We start from the raw sequence: 19,876 nt of genomic DNA, 5'->3' as shown, positions 1-19,876 counted from the left end.
AGTAGCTTTGTGTACATCTTGTATTAATTATTTTCTCCTTTTTTCTTTCCTACTGTCACTTTTTTCTTTTCTTTTATTTTCATGTTTGTAACTCTACTCTTTTTCCTTAATTATTATTTTCTTGTTCTACTTTCAAAAATAATTTTCATCATACAGATAAATGCTGTGAAGCGAATAAAGGCGAAAATGGAAGCCAGTCATGGCAGCTGAATGCTGCTGCGTTTTCTTTCATTATAGTCATAAGTTTGTCTTGCATGTTTTAATGTTGTTGCTATATCATATATTTCCTTTTTTGCCCTGAAAACTTACAAGGCTAATCTAAAATTGCAATAAAATATTTTCTAAAGTCCAACTAAACATGCATGTGTCCTCACCCATGAATAGTGAGCCTTTTTTCCCTACCCCAAATTGTTGACCTTTAAAGTAGATAATTTGTCAGGAAATCACAAAAGGACTTTAAACCAAGATTGTTTCTTCCAAGTACTAGTTCACAGAGTAACTTGTTTCATTCTCAACTTTAATTTCTAAAGTTGGCCATGTTAAATATCATGTCACTTTCATTTGAACTTAAAAATGAAAGTGCTAGTCACTCAGCTGTGTCTGACTCTTTGTGACCCCATGATCTGTATAGCCCACCAGACTCCTTCCTATGTCCATGAAATTTTCCAGGCAAAAATACTGGAGTGGGTAGCTATTCCCTTCTCTAAGAGGTCTTTCCGACCCAGGGATCGAACCCTGGTCTTCTGCTTTACCGGGGGACTCTTTACCATCTGTCTGAGCCCCCACAGAAGTCCATTTGGAACTTAAGCATTTGCTATATCTAATCTTCTTTCATTTGATTATTTTACAAATATAACTCAATATCCATGGCCAAATTCTGTATAAATAGAAATTTTGTGATGTAGAATTGTGGCTCTTTCATACTGATTTGATGGTTATTCCTTTAAATGTAGGCTTAGAACTTTATAAACATAATATTTCATAGTGTTTTCCATTTATATAAAACATAAACCTGATAGCTTTTAATACATTAAATGTGTATATCCTATGTGCTGCCTGATTTTCCTCTTATTCACATAAAATATCATAAGGAATTAAAGTGAACCGGACTCATTTCTTCAATTTGAATACCAAAAATCTAGACTTTTAGTTTTCAATAAATAAAACTACCTTTCTGCATTTGTCCCAAAGTAAATAGTAAGTTAAAGTTGATTGTATTTTAAAAGTTGCACCCTGTGTACTAGGTTTGAATTGTGTTTTGAGGTAACATCAGGTATTCATGTTCTAACATAAAATCTTATTACTTTTTCCTGGAAACCTGAGTCAGTTTCTTTGTAAGATCAGAGAGAAGTAAATGTTTTAGCCACTACTTTCCAGAAGATGAAATTGAGATGAGGACGTGTTACTAGATTCCAGCACTCAGAGGAGGCTGGATTTGATGGAGTAGCATGAATAATGATTTTTATTTTCACATTTCATTCATTACCAAATGAGAAAAAAGTATTTTGTGTTTTTCATTCCCAGCTACACTCTAGCAAGTAATTCTTACTATGTATTCAAGACAATTAGGAGGACAAATTTACATATATTAACAAGAATGTCAATGGCTCACATGGTAAATCAAATGATTGATTTCTGGGCTTTGAGACTCAGTCATCAAAAACAATTTGTTTTGTTGTATTTATTGTTTTTTATGTCTTCAATGAAATACCCACAGGATCCTATTATGTAGGATGTAAAGGTGCACCAACCTTTGGTAGTCTGTTCTGTAATTTATCTTTCCAAACTCTTTGCTGTCCACTGCTATACTTCTTTCTTCTGAGCTAACAGCAAACCTAAAGAATGCAGAAGTGACTCATTTACAGATTAAACACACTTCTTTTTCCCCTGCTGAGACAAAGGGATTTCCTCCTACCAATTCATGCAGTGTGGGGATTTAACCTATTTGTTGGAAATGTTCTAGTTTTAAAATGAAATTAACCAGTGATTCTGTGTATTGAAAAACTAATTATAATTTCATACTACACTCCATGATAGCATCTCACATCCCATGGATTTGGATAAGACTTATAGATATGTTGACTAATGATATGTAACAAGTGCTAGGAAAAAAGGAGTTCCAGTAACACTTGCGTGAACAAACTTTTCCATTTGTTATAACCTGACTGGATCTTGCCAATATTATAAATATTTCCATAAGAAAGTCATAGAAATTATCTTGATATAGAAAATGATTACAAAATACTTTTGTGGAGAACATGTAATATGTCTTTAATAGGATAACAGAGTTGATTTTTTTTTAATTTTATAATCTATAATTCAAAGTCACCAACAGTGATATGAAGAACACTCAGTCTAGCTTACATGATACTTAGACTGATATTTGGACAGGTCAGAAAAGAACCTAAAATTAAAATTCTAGTATCTTAGCAGAATTACTTACACTTAATGAGTTGTTCATTTATGTGTTTTAAACATCTAAGTCCAAGTCAAGATATTAATCCTAAAATTAATAAGCTATTTATTATTTGGCCAAGTATCTATTCTTATATGAACAGTTATTTTACAGTTCTAAGATGTGCATAAGTTAAAAAATATTCTCAAGACATCTTAAAATATAAATCCTGTGCTTTGCCTTATGTCTATAAGAAATAGGAGAGCACAAAAGTATAAGCAATGCAGCTGTTGCCTTTCAAAAAGTAAAACCTTAGAGAGTATAAATTACCTTGTCAGATTGTTATTTTATATTGTAATAAATGTAAATGTTGCTGAATTATATTTTTTATTACTTGGGTTTTTCTTTTGTTATGTACAACCACCAAGTCTAACTGACAGTTATGTTTTGTCTCATTGAAATCTGCTATAGATCTAAGGAAATGTGATTATTGGTAAGCAAGACATAAAAATTCTCCTAGCACCATCCAATATTCTTTTTTTAATCCAGTGGATTTTTAAATAAAATTCTGTGCCTAAATGTATAAATATGAACTTGTGTGTAAGGTGAGTTTTATGTTATTCATTATATATAACATTATGTGCCTATGTTCATTGTTGTACATATTGTATGATCAAATGTTAGAGCATTTTAACAGTTTGCTTAGACCATATTTTACCAGTTATAAAGTTAGGTTGATTTGCTTATGCATAGTTGCCATTATTTGCACGTGGAGCATCCTGATTAATTTTTTATATAAACTTGAAATCATTTTTCTTCTTCCAACCCTTTCCAAGTTTATCTTCTTTTATCCATTTATCATTTATCCCTACTGGTCTCTCGACCCCAGTTCAAGCTCTAATTATTTATCAGATAGCTCTAGGGCCCATCAAACTACATTTCAGATATGTTAACAGATTATGCCTAGGAGGCAGCAATAAAACATTCTTTCCTATGAAAAATATTGTCTTACATGGGAGAACCTTAAGTTAATTTTGATTTTTGGCTTTTCTGTTCTAATACTATTATTCATTGGTATAAACCCTATACCCATATTTCTTTCCAAACTATTATACAAACTCTTAAAACTCTTAATGACTTCATTTTTCTTAAAATTTTTTATTAGCTTAAAGTATCTCAAGTGTTTAACAATGTTAAATAAATAAATAAATTTTAGAGATTGGATTAACATATTATATATATGTCAATTAGTAAGAATAATTGCACAAATTGCACATAATTTTGACTCTTTGGGTGTTCAGCATTTCTTTTAAAATTAATTAGTAAAATTACAAGTATGCATAGTAGTTCATAGGTTATACAATTTGGAGATGATTATACAACTCATATTTTCTATTTAATAATTCCCATTAATTATATTTAATTTAAATTAAAATTTAAGTAAGGAATATTCTAAAATGTATTTTAATCTGGACAGGTGGATTTATGAGTTTTCATTTATATTGAACAAAATATAATATTTGAGGAGGAATTAGGCCATGAACTTTTAGATCTGGATGGGTACTTTCAGATATATTAAAAGCATTCTTTTTATTCATAATACACCTACACTAAGAATAAAAGAATACAAGTTTTAGATTACAAATGATTTTAACAATTCAAGATGAATATTTGCATCACTAATGCAGTAGGTAAATATGTTTGTATCTACCTTTCAAAAATAACTAATATTATGTATTTTTTCAGTTTATAGTAGTTAAGCAACATTTCTAGTCATAAAATTATCTAAAACTCTCCAACTATTTGTTTCCGATTATGATATTGGCAGCATTAAGAGTTTTAAATAAATTACCTCTTAGGACACTACCTAAATTAAATATTGTCATTTCCATGTTTCATAGCCCTTATATATTAGAATTCCATTCACTGAATAAAGATACTAGATGAAAAGTTCATACCTAAATTTGTCATTTTATGTATTTTATTATGGCTCAAATCTGTGAGACATAATGTAGTATCCTTTAACCCACTTTTTTTTTTAAACCCACTTTTGAATAAGTAAAATCAAGTAAGCCTTCTCTTGGTTTTATTTTCTTTCATTCTTCCTTCTAAAGTTTTCTTTATACTATTCTCTCTCTCTCCCTTCCTCCCTTCCCTCCTACTCTCTCTCGTTCCCTCTCAATTTCTGGCCATGAATAAATAAGATGCAGCTCTTCTGTTCCTTTTCTGTTAATTGCTGTTAAATTTTTAAATTTCAGAATTTGTGGTATATATATATGTCCTAAAACCTTAAACAAAGTTAATGCATTGAATGGGTAGCTTAAATTTCTTTTCAGATGTTTGGAGATATGAATATTCTACAAATTGCCCTGAGATGATTTCAATATAAATTGATATTGGTAAAAAGTCTATATTTATTTAAATCAGTTGGTTAAAAAATGAAGTAGTATTTAATCACTATTAATACTTGATAATCTTAGAATTCAGAAGATATTAACAGTAGATATTAGGTCTTAACTAAAGGGGAAAAGTTTCAAACATCTAATTAACATATTTTCTGCCCCACCACCATCTAAACTTGAGTAATTATCTAGAGTTAACATCTTTAATTTTTTTTAATTATTTATTTCCAGTTGAAAGGTAATTGCTTTACAATATTGTGTTGGTTTCTGCCGTACATCAGCATGAATCAGCCGTATGATATATGATGTGTGTAATATCTCTTTTTACTACATGGTGCTTACAAATTTGATATAACACATAATGATTATAAAAGTAGCATCTTAGTATTTTGGTAGGAGAATGGATTCAATCTAATTTAATTGTTCTGAAGTAAATCAGAGATGAGAATCTAATATCAATGCTTTATTTTCCAAACACCTTTAGTTTCTTTATCTTACCTAAGATTATGAATCAGGTAAAAATCTCTGATAGTCATCCTCCCCTCCCCCATAGTTACTAACTAATTAGTTGGAGGTCTAAAATACCTGCCCTTAAATGTTATAGAAAGAATGGATTATCCTAGAATATCGGTTTTTAGCTACTAGTTAGCAAAATTGAAAAACAAAATAGCCAAGGAAAACACATATGTTCAAAAGTTCTAGTAGTGTATCTGAGGTGATTTGAACTGCAACTGATGTCCTAGTGTCTTTGCTGTAGACTATTATTCCACCTACTTTTTAAAGATATACTCATTCAAGTGTAATTAACTTTTAAGTATGAACTAATCTAATGTTGGTTGTATTAAGCCTAGGTACATTGTAAAGTTTCTTTATTTGTGTATGTTCAAATTGAATTTAGTTATTCTTTATCACTCCATTTTTAAGTAATGGAAATATAGGTATAAACTGGAAATATTGCATAATATTCAGAGATAACATAACTTTTAAATTATGCCATATTTATCTATGTACTAAATGGGCACTGTGAAATAAATCTCTAGTAAATCCTTTTTTTCTAAAAAGTAAGAAATTGAAAATTACTGTCTTAAAGAACACCCATAATTCATGAACTTCTTTCAAGAATATTTTTATCTCACATCTTAACATTGATTTTATATATAACAGTTCTGTTTTAAAGTGACTATTTCTGATCATTTTAATTGCATTTGTTTTCATCATAGCCTTTCTTAAAATAAAATGTATGTTATATATGTATTGTCCTCAATATCATCTCTTATTTAAAACCCGTGACATAATTTCCAGCACTATGTGTAATCCTATGCATGAGTTTCATAGTATATTAAATGTCATTTTATTTTCTGTACTTCTGTGTCTCCATTGTTGTAATAAAGAAAACTGAGGAAAACCTTTGCTATATGTGTTTTCTTTATTACTGGTAAAAACCTTTTCTGTCTTCTGTGTTTTCATTTCTAACTTGATCAGATTCAATATCTCAATGTAATAAATGTATGGTTAGACATGCATATATGTTTCTCTTTTACAAACAGTCAGTTATTGCATTGCCAGTTAAAAATTAAATAGTGTGTAGAAATTACAAAAGGGAAAATACTCATTTTCAAGATTTGCATTATTTTAAGGCATGCTTAATCTTCCTTTATCCAGAACAGCCTTCTTCCAAATATATGTCTTAAAATAAAGACCACTCATTAAAATGTTCACATACATTTTAAAATGAAAATTATAATATCTATATTTTGTTACAATGCTGAACTTCTTTCAGTTGATAAAATAGTTATAGAAGTTTTATATATTGGGAGAGAGAAAGAGGTAAGCTGATTTTTTTTTCTGTTCTTGTTTTTATTTTTCCTGAAGCTCCTTAAAAATGATATGGTATCAAATGGGAAGTATCTGGGGATATTTGAACATTTTCATAGTGACTGTCACAGTAATTTTATATTACCTGGTTAGATTTATGTTACTTTATTTTGGGGGGCCACTGTGAGTAAGCTAAAGAGATTTGAGCAAATATATTCTAGCATTCTAATCAAACACCATTATCATTATAGCAACAATCTGAGGATCAGAGAAGAATGACTAGTCATTGACATAGTCAAGTTACTCATATTCTGTTTTCCTTGTATGTTTGTTTTATCAAATAACACTGAAAGGAGGTATACCTAAATCTCTTGTCTATTACTTACATGATCTTCTAGCTTTGATCTACTTCCTTTGACTTCTTGATTGGACCATAGACAAAACTTTCTGGCAAAGGACAGGCTGTGTATTAACTGACCACCATGCCTTCCTGGTACTTCTCTTAAGCGGCTGTTATGTTTCTCACTTCAACTTACACATAAAGCTGAATTTATTTTCATGATCAGTGTAATAAACTCACATAGAGTATATAGTCTCAGAATATCAAGTTAAATTTTATTATTTTCTGATTTTTATACATTGTCTAAAAACGTTTTAAAAATGACTTATTTATATTTTTGGTAGAAATAAATAATATTATCTTTATATAAAATAATTTTCTTACTGTCTAACGAAAACTAAAATAGATATTTCCATTTCAACATCTATCCTTTTCATTTTAAGAAATCAAAATAAGCAACTTCAGTACATAATTTGCATAGTGGCTATATGCTTGCTTCTTTACTGATTTCTTGTTTATTATTACAAGGAGAAATATGAAATTATTTTAAAAATCATATTAGAATATAATCTTTTATTTGTTTAAATGTGGGCAAAACAGAACTAACAATTGTCTCTTCAAACTTGCATTTCTGATTTGAAGAATCTCTGAATGACAAATTTCCATTTGCCATTGCTTCTATATGATTTCACCATGGCTGAATTGGATATGTACATTACCTGAAAGATTAAATGCAAAATTCACTGGTGCTCTTGAAAAATGAAAAGAAACATATTCTACTTTTTGGTGCTTATTGGTGGAAAACAGAAGAACAATTAATTGGATTTTCATATACTATCCTGAGACTCTTCCATCAAATGGCTCAGATATGAAGGAAAGTTTATTTAAGGAAATAGAAATATTTCTCTACAGCACTATTCAGTATGGTTCATTTATAGTCCTCATACAAAAACAGGAAACTGAAAATGATTGATTTGCCTGTGTGTTACTCATAACTTAGTATGTCACATTTTGGTAATTGTTAAAGGACATGAATGTATTTATAGACATTCTCAGTTGATTCAGGCCTATTAACCATTCCCATAAAGATTTTAAAATATTAACATTTTTCCTGCTCTTAAATATACTTTGTTTTCTAGGATAGTTTCAACTTTGCACCAAAATGGAGAGTAATGTACCAAGTCCCTATATACCTCTTATCTTGATAAAAGCATAGCCTCCTCCATTATAATCATGCAGAGTGGTACCTTTGTTATCATCAATGAACCTACATTGAGACATCATTTTTTTACCCAGAGTTCATAGTTTGTATTGAGTGTTACTCTTGGTTTTGCACATTCTTTGGGTTTTGATGAATATATAAATGACATGTATCCACCATTATGGTATCATACAAAATAGTTCCAGTGCCCTAAAGATCCTCTGTTCTCTGCCTGCCTTTTCACCCCTGTCTCTTTGCTAATCCCTGACAACCACTGATGTTTGTTACTGTGTTCAGAGTTTTGCCTTTTCTGTGTTGTCATATAGATGGAATCATACAGTAAGTAGTCTTTTCAGATTGGCTTCTCTCACTTGGTAATGTACCTTTAAAATTCCTCTATATCTTTTCATGTGCCTCTATATCTTTTCATGTTCATTTCTTTGTAGTATTGAATGATATTCCTTTGCCTGGATGTTCCATGTTTTATCCTTACACCAAATGAAATGAATAACATTTTTGTCTCTATTTTTCTTAGTGAAAATCTACACTTCTATTTTATAGTTGATGGTATACAATATAGTCATTCAGATGCAGTGTGCAATAATAAGTGGCCCTACATGTTTAGAATGTTTCATTTTAATAATGTAGCTTAATTTATTTTTATTTAACCCCAATGCAGAAAAGGAAGTCTCTAAGACACAATAAAATGTGTGTTAAAATGGAAATTTTGTAAACTTAATAGGTCATAAATTCCTTAAAAAATGATAATATCATTCATATATTTGTTCACATTTTGCATTTATTGTCTTACAAATTTAGAAAATTCAAAAATATGTGTATTTTATACACATTTTATAATAAATAGGTTAAACTGTCTGGAATTTCAATAAACAATTTGTAAAACATCAATTGTAGTTTAATATTGATGCTCCTGCTCTTTAGTTGCTAAGTCATGTCCAACTATTGCTACCCCAAGAACTATTTAGTCTGTCAGGCTCCTCTGTCCATAGGATCTCCCAGTCAAGAATACTGGAGTGAGTTGCCATTTCCTTCTTCAGAGAATCTTCCCAATGCAGGGGTCAAATCTCTATCTACTTCTTGGCAAGTGGATTCTTTACCCCTGAGTCACCTGGGAAGCTCTAGTTTAATCTTCTACAAGTGTAATTCAATTTTGTATTATAGTCTTTAAGAAAAAAAGGTATTTTCTGTTTGTGTAAAGAAAATTTAATTTCCTTGTTTTAAATATATGGAATGGTCTTTTAAAATTAAAAGAAACAACGAAATTGGCCATTTAATGAGTGAAGCAAGGACCTAAAATTTAAACTATTCACTTTTTTTTAACACTAGTCAATATCTGTTTTGATCATATTCATGTCATTCTAAGAAGCTCCCTTTTCTACTAGCCAATAAAAGCTTCATTGTCTTATGTGAAATAACAAAATTAATTCCATGAAAGTAAATTGAACATATACCATAAGATTTAAACTGAATATGAAGAAATTATAGAGTGAGTCAGGTAAGAATAAACTTCAAATGTAGCAGTTTGAATAATTATCATAGAGAAAAATGTTTTATATCACTATCCATTTTTTGGACAGGATTTTGTGGCAGGTGGTCTCCTTCCAACATAATTAGCAATTTGAAATGTCAGTGTAGATAAGAGCATAAATATTCGCTATGCAAATGCTTTAGATATTTCACAATTTTCCATGGTTTATATTTGCACCAGGTTTGCAACAATTATAAAATATTCATTGCTAAGTTTTCAGTTTTTTGAAATATTTATCAGAAAAAATGCTATTATCTACTGTTTCTTTTAATGGTTTTTTTTTCAAAATTAATGCAATTATTTTATTCTTTAATCTCCTTTCTTACATTAAAACATGTTACCTAAAAAAAAAAAAAATGTTACCTTAACTCATACTAAAATTTGACAAGTTTCCATCATCATTCTCATAGAAGAAGAATGCTTTTTATATTTTAGATTATTCAGTTTTTATATGGAATTGTTTTAAATTTTAAAAAGATAGATACTAAGACCTTAAGGGAGATTGGATAGATATTTAAAAAAATGTTCAAAATTATGAGTCACTTGAAATGTCATTCTAATTAAAAGTATATAGAATAAGCATACAGGCAAACTGTTTACCATCTGAGCCACCAGGGAAGTCTGTACTAATTATAATTTATGGTATATATGTATACATATACATTTATATTACAAAATATAGTATATTTTATTTTATACAGTGTCTACTTTTAAAATTTTTTTTATATAGGCCATTTTTAAAGTCTTTTTTTCCCCATTTATTTTCATTTTTAAAGTCTTTATTGAATTTGTTACAATATTGCTTCTGTTTTATTGATTTATTTATTTTTTTGGCCATAAGTCAGTGGAATCTTAGCTTCCTGTACCTTCTGCATTGGAAGATGAAGTCATAACCACTGGACCACCAGGGAAGTCCCTACAGATAATGTAGGGAAGTCCCTGAATTATCTAATGTGAATTAAATCACTAAATTAAATATGAGACTAACTATCTTCTAGCTTCTTCAATCCAAACATCAGGCAGGGATTGACATGTATATATGCATTATGGAAAAAGGCATGGAATAAGAGAGAGGGAAGGCTGGATGGACATTTTAGTGCTGAAGCCCAGGCCTCTACTAGCCCCCTCTCAACCATTGCAGCAGGCTTTATTTCCTTGTCTATGTGTCTCTAGCCTCTTCCTACCATCTTTTAAGAAAAGATCAGTTAGGTTTTGTTGGTGGTGGTGTTTATTTTGTTTTGGTTGATGTATTTATTCATTTTTCTATTCAATAGAAAGGTTCATTTTTTTAACCTCCTCATTTATCACTTAATCAGCATCTTCCACCAGTTACCCCCAATATCAAATCCCTAATATCCATAAATATCTGCTAACTTCAGGTTATACTGTATATTTCCATATATTTCCTTCTTTGCTCATATCATGTTCTGACTGAAATGGGCTCATCATCACACAGAAAACTGCTTATTCTTCAGCGTCATGTGAGAAGTTGTCTTCTCTATCATGCTTTCCTTGACCACCAACCATCAGCTTATATGCTTCTTCCACCTATTTTTCAGGTCACACTATGTTACACCACTAGAAAAGCTTTCTCACTCATCCCTACCAATACATTAATAACTTCCAGTAAAGGAGTCCTTTGCCTTCTTCTTATTTTATTCACACAACAGCTTGATAGAATTTTTTAATAGCATTATGATATATATGTCTTATGATTATCACATAGGATGATCATATGTCTTTGACCAATTTATCGCTAGGCTAAAAGATAGCTTTTATGATATAAAGGACTAGAAATATTTTGAAAAGATATGTCATTCACAATCTGACTTTGTAAATATACATATATATAATATATAAATATATAATTTCATATACATGTAAATAGACACATTCTTCTAGAAAGGAATGTAGGATTTTACAAATAGTAATTAATTTACATAGTAAAGTATATTTATAATTTCCTTTCCATTACTAAACCAATTATCCTCAATTAACTGCTTTTTCTTACCTCAAATTAATTACTTGGTTTAAAAATTAAGTCTGATTTATCAGTGCTTCCTCTTGATACCATCTTCTTCCAAATCTCTCCTGTTAGTAGGGAAAAGGGACTTGAAAGGAAATTGTAGATTAGCATTGTATTTATGCATTTAAAAATCATTATACATGTAATATCATTTTGACAGAAAAATCAAAATGACTAGAAAATAGACAGTATTAAGGAATTGTAAAATGCAATCTTCACCTCCCAAATATTAGGGTTGTATGAAAAGAAATTTGCTAGTAGGTAATAAGCTGTCTACATCAGTATTGCTTAACTGATTACACACAAAAAAGACAAGACTACCTTTTTAAGATGTACCAGAAATAGCCTGAAGACTTAAAACATATATGAGGACTTCCCTGGTGGCTCAGATGGTAAACCATCTGCCTGCAATGCAGGAGACCCGGGTTTGACCCCTGGGTTGGGAAGATCCCCTGGAGAAGGGAAAGGCAACCCACTCCAGTACTCTTACCTGGAAAATCCCATGGACAGAGGAGACTGGTAGGCTACACTTCATGGGATCGCAAAGAATCAGACATGACTGAGTGACTTCACTTTCCTTTTCATTTTAAAACATATGTAAACAATAGCACAGGGCTTTATTGATAGGTTTGAGTAATGTTGAAAGATTATTGGTGAATTTTGTTTATATCTTTTAAAATCTGAAAATTTTCAATTCCTAAATTAATGAGGAATACTACAAAGGGTATTATCAAAGAACCAGAAATCTAGAAAATCACATACAATATAAACTTCCATGTAACCACTGATCTCCAACATGACTTTTATAAAATGTTTCTAGATATATGAAGAGCTCCAAAGAACTCAATATGTGTTCATTTAAAACACAGCTAATTACCTCTGGGTGATCCTAAAAGCTAAAAATCCCTCAGACAAGTCCCAAAGCACTTATAAATTGGTGTTCAGTTCAGTTCAGTTGCTCAGTCGTGTCCGACTCTTTGCGAACCCATGAATTGCAGCACGCCAGGCCTCCCTGTCCATTACCAACTCCCGGAGTTTACTCAAACTCATGTCCATCGAGTTGGTGATGCCATCCAGCCATCTCATCCTCTGTTGTCCCCTTCTCCTCCTGCCCCCAATCCCTCCCAGCATCAGGGTCTTTTCCAGTGAGTCAACTGTTCGCATCAGGTGGCCAAAATATTGGAGTTTCAGCTTCAGCATCAACTTTCCAATGAACACCCAGGACCGATCTCCTTTAGGATGGACTGGTTGGATCTCCTTGCAGTCCAAGGGACTCTCAAGAGTCTTCTCCAACACCACAGTTCAAAAGCATCAATTCTTCGGCACTCAGCTTTCTTCACAGTCCAATTCTCACATCCATACATGACCACTGGAAAAACCATAGCCTTGACTAGACGGACCTTTGTTGGCAAAGTAATGTCTCTGCTTTTTAATATGCTATCTAGGTTGGTCATAACTTTCCTTCCAAGGAGTATGCGTCTTTTAATTTCATGGCTTCAATCACCATCTGCAGTGATTTTGGAGCCCCAAAAAATAAAGTCTGACACTGTTTCCGCATCTATTTCCCATGAAGTGATGGGACCAGATGCCATGATCTTAGTTTTCTGAATGTTGAGCTTTAAGCCAACTTTTTCACTCTCCTCTTTCACTTTCATCAAGAGGCTTTTTAGTTCCTCTTCACTTTCTGCCATAAGGGTGGTGTCATCTGCATATCTGAGGTTATTGATATTTCTCCCAGCAATCTTGATTCCAGCTTGTGCTCCTTCCAGCCCAGCATTTCTCATGATGTCCTCTGCATAGAAGTTAAATAAGCAGGGTGACAATATACAGCCTTGACGTACTCCTTTTCCTATTTGGAACCAGTCTGTTGTTCCATGTCCAGTTCTAACTGTTGCTTCCTGACCTGCATATAGGTTTCTCAAGAGACAGGTCAGGTGGTCTGGTATGCCCATCTCTTTCATAATTTTCCACAGTTTATTGTGATCCACGCAGTCAAAGGCTTTGGCATAGTCAGTAAATAAATTGGTGTAATTACATACAATTATGTACTTTTTTCAAGTTTCTAACAGTTTTTTTAATATATTTTTTAAGATTTTACCCTTTTAAAATTCCAATATTATTTGCCTGAAATACAATCCTTTATAAAAGACTGCAGTTTTATCTTCACTGATGACAATACTCTCTTCACAGCCAGCACAGATATAATAGCATTACTTTAAATCGTACCCTGAAAAACATGTGAGATAGAACACTGTACCCACAGTTTTTGTACAACTAGTTCAATAAACAATTAAATATCTGAATAAAGTGAACATTTATGGGCACTCCATGGACATGAGTTTGAGTAAGCTCCAGGAGTTGGTGGACAGGGAAGCCTGGTGTGCTGCAGTCCTTGGGGTGGCAAAGAGACTGTCATGACTGAGCGACTGAACTGAATTGAACTGAACCGGAAAAGTTGCTAATGAGCACGTTTTGTCAGAAAGCAGAATGATGTAATTAGTTTATCTCATAAATACTATTAAGGAGAATTGTCCAAAAAAGAACTGATATTACAGAGTAAATGATTAGAACACAAAGAAAGTATAGTCATAATTTAAAACGAAGGAGACTTTGATCCACTTCAAGTGGATCAAGTAAAATAAACTTTTAAGAGTTTTAATCTTATCGTTTTATTTAAATGGATATTTACATGTTTAACATATTGTGCAAAATAACCTTTACTATAAAAATAACAATAAGTGTAATTCAAAACCTTAAAAAAAAAAAATACCGTAGTGGGTTGCCATTTCCTCCTCCAGGGTATCTTCCTGACTCAGGGATTGAATCCGTGTCTCTTACATCTCTGGCATTGGTAGGTGATTCTTCACCACTGTGCCACCTAGGAAATATGCATACATATATATATATAATTATAATATTGTATATAAAATATATAAATTAAATATAAAATTATAAATTAGTATATATTAATGATATATAATATAAATATTAAATATATAAATTAAATATAAATTATAAATATGATATAATATATATTATATATATATATATTTGTTCAAAAACTGAGCATAGTTCAGTGTTATCTGTCAGAGACAATAAGAGAATTATCAATAATTATCTTTTTTTTAATTTTGACATCAGACTTTCAAAGATTGGGAGAGTTTTTAATTTGACATATAGAAGTAAGGCAATGACCAAAAAGGTAAATTTACTATACAAATAATGAAAAAATTAAAAAAATAATATTAAACTAAAAAACTTCGTAAGTTTTAGTCACAGTGAGATGCACATCTAAAACTGGAAGAATAAAAATACACTGAAACCTTAGGCCTAATGAATAGTGTTTATCAAAAATAGTAAAAAAAAATACATGTAAAATATAAACATTTATTTACAATTATTTTATGCACCACAGTTTATGTATGCTAGCAATATTATTTATACTTGCTAAAATCTAGGAAGATTTGGGGTGAAAGAAGAGAAATCCTAATTTTTTAAAAGAAGATACTATAAAAAAGTGATGAGTAATAAGTTTGCTGTAAACAAAGTGGTCATCTGTGTTAGTCACTCAGTCATATCCAGCTCTTTGTGACCCTGTGGACTGTAGCCCGCCAGGCTCCACTCTCCTGGATTTCCCAGGCAAGAATACTGGAGTGGGTTGCCATTTCCTTCTCCAGGGGATCTTCCTGACCCAGGGTTCAAACCTGGGTCTCGTGCATTGCAGGCACATTCTTTACCATCTGAGCCACCAGGTTTGTAAAGTAATATTTTTATGGAGTTTTGGAATTTCCAAAGTACCTTCATATATGATTATCAAAGAATATTTTAGCTAGGATGTATGAGAATTATTATCCACATTTCATTAATTATTAAGCTAAATAAAAGCATGACTGAGATATTTCCATTTGTAGTGTGTTGTCTACAAAATGGTGGAGATGAAAATAATTTCCATCAACATTTATTTTCTATAATTTTAATTTCTTATATTTGTATGTTTTGTAATTGTACATTGTTTTTTTCTCAAAAGATAAATATGTTATAAAGTGATGTTAAAATAAAAGCACATGTCATAGGAGGAGATATTCAGTTTTGCTCTGGTCATGTGTGTGTGTGTGTTAGTCACTCAGTCATGTCTGACTTTTTGCGACGCCATGGGCTATATAGCCTGCCAGCCTCCTCTGGCCATGTGATTCTCCAGGCAAAAATACTGGAGTGGGTTGCAATTCCCTTCTCCACAGGATCTTCCCAATCCAGGGATTGAACCCAGGTCTCCAGCATTGCAGGCAGTTTCTTCAACAACTGAGCCACCAGGCAAGCCCTCTGGTTGTACTGGGAAGCAATGAAAAAAGTGGCTTGGATTGGAGAGAGAGTATAAATTCCAATTGTAGTAGCTCTTGAGTTTGTTTGAATTTTTAAAACATTTGGATTAATAGAAAATTATATATTTAATCATGCTTGCTGTTATAGTTTGCAATGATTTTCTCTTTCTTTTTATTTAATACAATTAAAGAGACATTGACCAGACATTAAAAACCTCAGAATTTCAAACATTTGTCTCAAATAGGCTTCAGTTCAGTTCAGTTCAGTCACTCAGTCATGTCTGACTCTTTGTGACCCCATGGACTGCAGCACACCAGGCCTCCCTGTCCGTCACCAACTCCTATAGTTACTCAAACTCATGTCCATTGAGTTGGTGATGCCATCCAACCATCTCATCCTCTGTCGTCCCCTTCTCCTCTAGCCTTCAATCTTTCTAGCATCAGGGTCTTTTCAGATGAGTCAATTCTTCCCATCAGGTGGCCAAAGTATTGGAGTTTCAGCAGCAACATCAGTTTTCCAGTGAATATTCAGGACTGATTTCCTTTAGGATGGACTGGTTGGATCTCCTTGCAGTCCAAGGGACTCTCAAGAGTCTTATTTGACACCACAGTTCAAAAGCATCAATTCTTCTGTGCTCAGCCTTCTTTAAGTTCAACTCTCACATCCATACATGAATACTGGAAAAACCGTAGCCTTGACAAGACGGAACTTTGTTGGCAAAGTAACATCTCTGGTTTTCAATATACTGTCTAGGTTGGTCATAATGTTCCTTTCAAGGAGTAAGCGTCTTTTCATTTCATGGCTGCAGTGATTTTGGAGTCAAAAAAAAAAAAAAATCTGTCACTGTTCCCACTGTTTTCCCATCTATTTTCCATGAGGTGATGGGACTGGATGCCATGACATTAGTTTTCTGAATGTTGAGCTCTAAGCCTTTTTCACTCTCCTCTTTCACTTTCAAGAAGCTCTTTAGTTCTCCTTCACTTTCTGCCGTAAGGGTGGTGTCCTCTGCATATCTGAGGTTATTGATATTTCTCGCAGCAATCTTGATTCCAGCTTGTGCTTCATCCAGCCCAGGATGTCTCATGTTGCCCCGTCCTTGCAGCTGTCCACTGCTGACCCATACCTCCACAGCAGATGCGCAAGCACAGTTCTCTCCTTGTTTCCATGGGGTCCCCAGGTCCCGGTACGCGCAAGGCCTACCTGAGCCCCCTGAGTGTCTCTGGCAGGAATGGGGTCCGACTCTAAATGCGAATTCGCCCCTCCAAACAGGCTTATCAAATGTGAGTTAAAATTGAATGGATCATTTGTATGGTGAAAACAAACACAGCATTTAAAACACTTTTCCTCCAATTGAAAAATTAAGAAACATTAAATGGAGAGGATCTATCAGTCCAGGGATTAACAACAGTCAGTATAAATACAGGAAACCCACAGTCATGACATAGAAGAGAACTGTGGTATGTGGAGAAATGGAAAGAGTGGGACATTGTTCTTAGATTGTTATATCAATCCTTTCAAAAGTTCACCCTTTAATAGTGAATTTTATAACATGCTTGAATAAAAGCCTTTGTTGTTTTTTCTACTTGTGATTACACTTGCAGAAGTCATGTTGTTTTAAATATATAAAATTAGATACTTGGAATCAGTTTTCTAAAAACCTAAAGTACATAATAATGGTATTTCTATGAATATGCCTGATGCCTCACTGAATATAACTGAGAGAAAACTATCAAACCTAAAGACAAATCATACCTAATTTAAGTTCTGTTTAGCAGGTCAGGTATTCCCCATAGGAAATTGTCTTATAAATGCAACTTTTCTCTACCCAACTCCTCAGGATTGAAAAGATTATTTTCTTTCTTGAGTGGATCATGTCAAAAAATGCATAGACTACAGCTTAATCTATACTGGGCAATATTGTGACTATACTTCATTTTCAATATCACCACTGTTCATAAAGCTGTAAAGTTTATCAACATTTTTAAGTCTTTTAAAAATACTTTTCTTCTGTTGACCCTAATCTTGTTTCTATACTTTGGCTCTTTTTCCTATATTTTCCTATTCTTTGTTGATTTGGGGGGTCCTAGAAAAATATCACAGAACACTAAATAATCAATTTAAGATCATTTCCAAGTATATGAATGACAAGTGATTTTGGAAAGCAACGATCTAAATAACAGAGCAAGAAACTTAAGTTTCTTAAGTGAAATCTTAAGTTCACTTTTTAATTAGAGCAGTAGGTATGCTTTTTAATGTTTTTTATTTTTAACTGTAGCATAATTGCTTCACAATGCTGTGTTGTTTCTGCCATTTGACAGTGTGAAGCAGCCAGAAGCATACACATATCCCCTCTTTCTGGAGCCTCCTTCCCATCCACTCCCACGTCACCCCTCTAGGTTGTCACAGAGCACCGGGCTGTTCTCCCAATGCTATACCGCAACTTCCCGCCATCTATCTATTTTACACATGGTGATGAATATATTTCAGTGTTACTCTCTCCTTTCTTCCCACTCTCTTCATCCCCTGCTGGGTCCACAAGTCCATTCCCTACATCTGCGACTCTATTCCTGCCCTGAAAATAGGTTCATCAGTACCATTTTTCTAGACTTCATATATATGTGTTAGCATGCAATATTTGCTTTTCTCTTTCTCACTTCACTGTGTAACAGGCTCAAGGTTCATCCACCTCATTTCAACTGACTCACATTTGTTCCTTTTATGATTGAGTAATATTCCATTATATATATATGTATCACAACTTCTTCATTCATTCTTCTGCCATTCTTCATTCATTCTTCTGGACGTCTAGGTTGCTTCCATGTCCTGGTCATTGTCAATAGTGCTGCAATGAGCATTGGGGTGCATGTGTCTTTTTGAATTACGGTTTTCTCAGGGTATATGCCTGGTAATGGAATTGCTGGGTCATATGGTAGTTTTATTTTTAGTTTTTAAAGGAGCCTCCATACTGTTCTCCATAGTGGCTGTATCAATTTACATTTCCACCTACAGTACAAGCACTGTTGTTGTTTAGTGTCCAACTCTGCAACTCCATGGACTGTAGCATGCCAGGTTCCTCTGCCTGGGATTTCCCAGACAAGAATACTGGAGTAGGTACCCATTTCCTCTCCAGGGGATCTTCCTGTCTGAGGCATCTAACCTGTGGCAGACAGATTCTTTACCACTAAGCCACCAGGGAAGTCCCTTTCTCCACATGTTCTCCAGCATTTGTTGTTGTTGTTTTTTATAGATGTTTCTATTATGGCCATTCTCACTGGTATAGATGATACCTCATTGTAGTTTTGTTTTGCATTTCTCTACTAATGAACAATGTTGCACATCTTTTCATGTTTGTTGAACATCTGTTTTTCTTCTTTGGAGAAATGTCAGTCTGGAGCTTCCACATATTTTTTGACTGGGTTGTTTGTTTTTCTGATAATGAGCTGCTTGTTTATTTTGGAGATTAATCCTTTGTCAGTTGCTTCTTTTGCCATTATTTTCTTCCATTCTGAGAGTTATCTTTTCATCTTGTTTATAGTTTCCTTTGCTGTGCAAAAACTTTTAAATTTAATTAGATCCCATTTGTTTATTTTTCTTTTTATTCCCATTACTATAGGAGGTGGGTGAAAGAGAATTTTGCTATGAATTATGTCAATGAGTGTTCTGCCTATGTTTTCATCTAATAGATTTCCTTTTAAAATATATATTACCCCAGAGTGTACCTTATATAATGCATGAAGGTTACTCTAGGTCCTTCTTAATCTAAAAATCTTATCTTTTCTTTTTCCTTTGTTGTGTTTTAGAGAATCCAATGAATGAAATTAAATTTGG

General features: G+C 32.7%; 1 protein-coding gene across 2 annotated transcripts in view; it reads left to right on the top strand.

The window, feature by feature from the left end:
* The window catches only part of NCAM2 (neural cell adhesion molecule 2), a 530,165-nt gene that overhangs the window by 494,501 nt on the left and 15,788 nt on the right, over positions 1-19,876 (top strand). Inside the window, exon 16 of one of the 2 annotated variants that reach the window (XM_043892667.1) lies at positions 157-6,272. The exons of the other annotated variant lie outside the window; for it this stretch is intronic. Within the exon in view, the coding sequence (XP_043748602.1) occupies positions 157-263 (107 nt within the window). The 3' untranslated portion in view covers positions 264-6,272. Of the gene's footprint in view, positions 1-156; positions 6,273-19,876 lie in introns of those variants that run through there. 2 annotated transcript variants of the gene reach the window in all.

This window comes from Cervus elaphus, chromosome 31 (assembly GCF_910594005.1).
Source record: "Cervus elaphus chromosome 31, mCerEla1.1, whole genome shotgun sequence".
In the NCBI taxonomy this organism is placed as follows: domain Eukaryota; kingdom Metazoa; phylum Chordata; class Mammalia; order Artiodactyla; family Cervidae; genus Cervus; species Cervus elaphus.
This window is presented reverse-complemented; position numbering and strand designations above follow the sequence as displayed.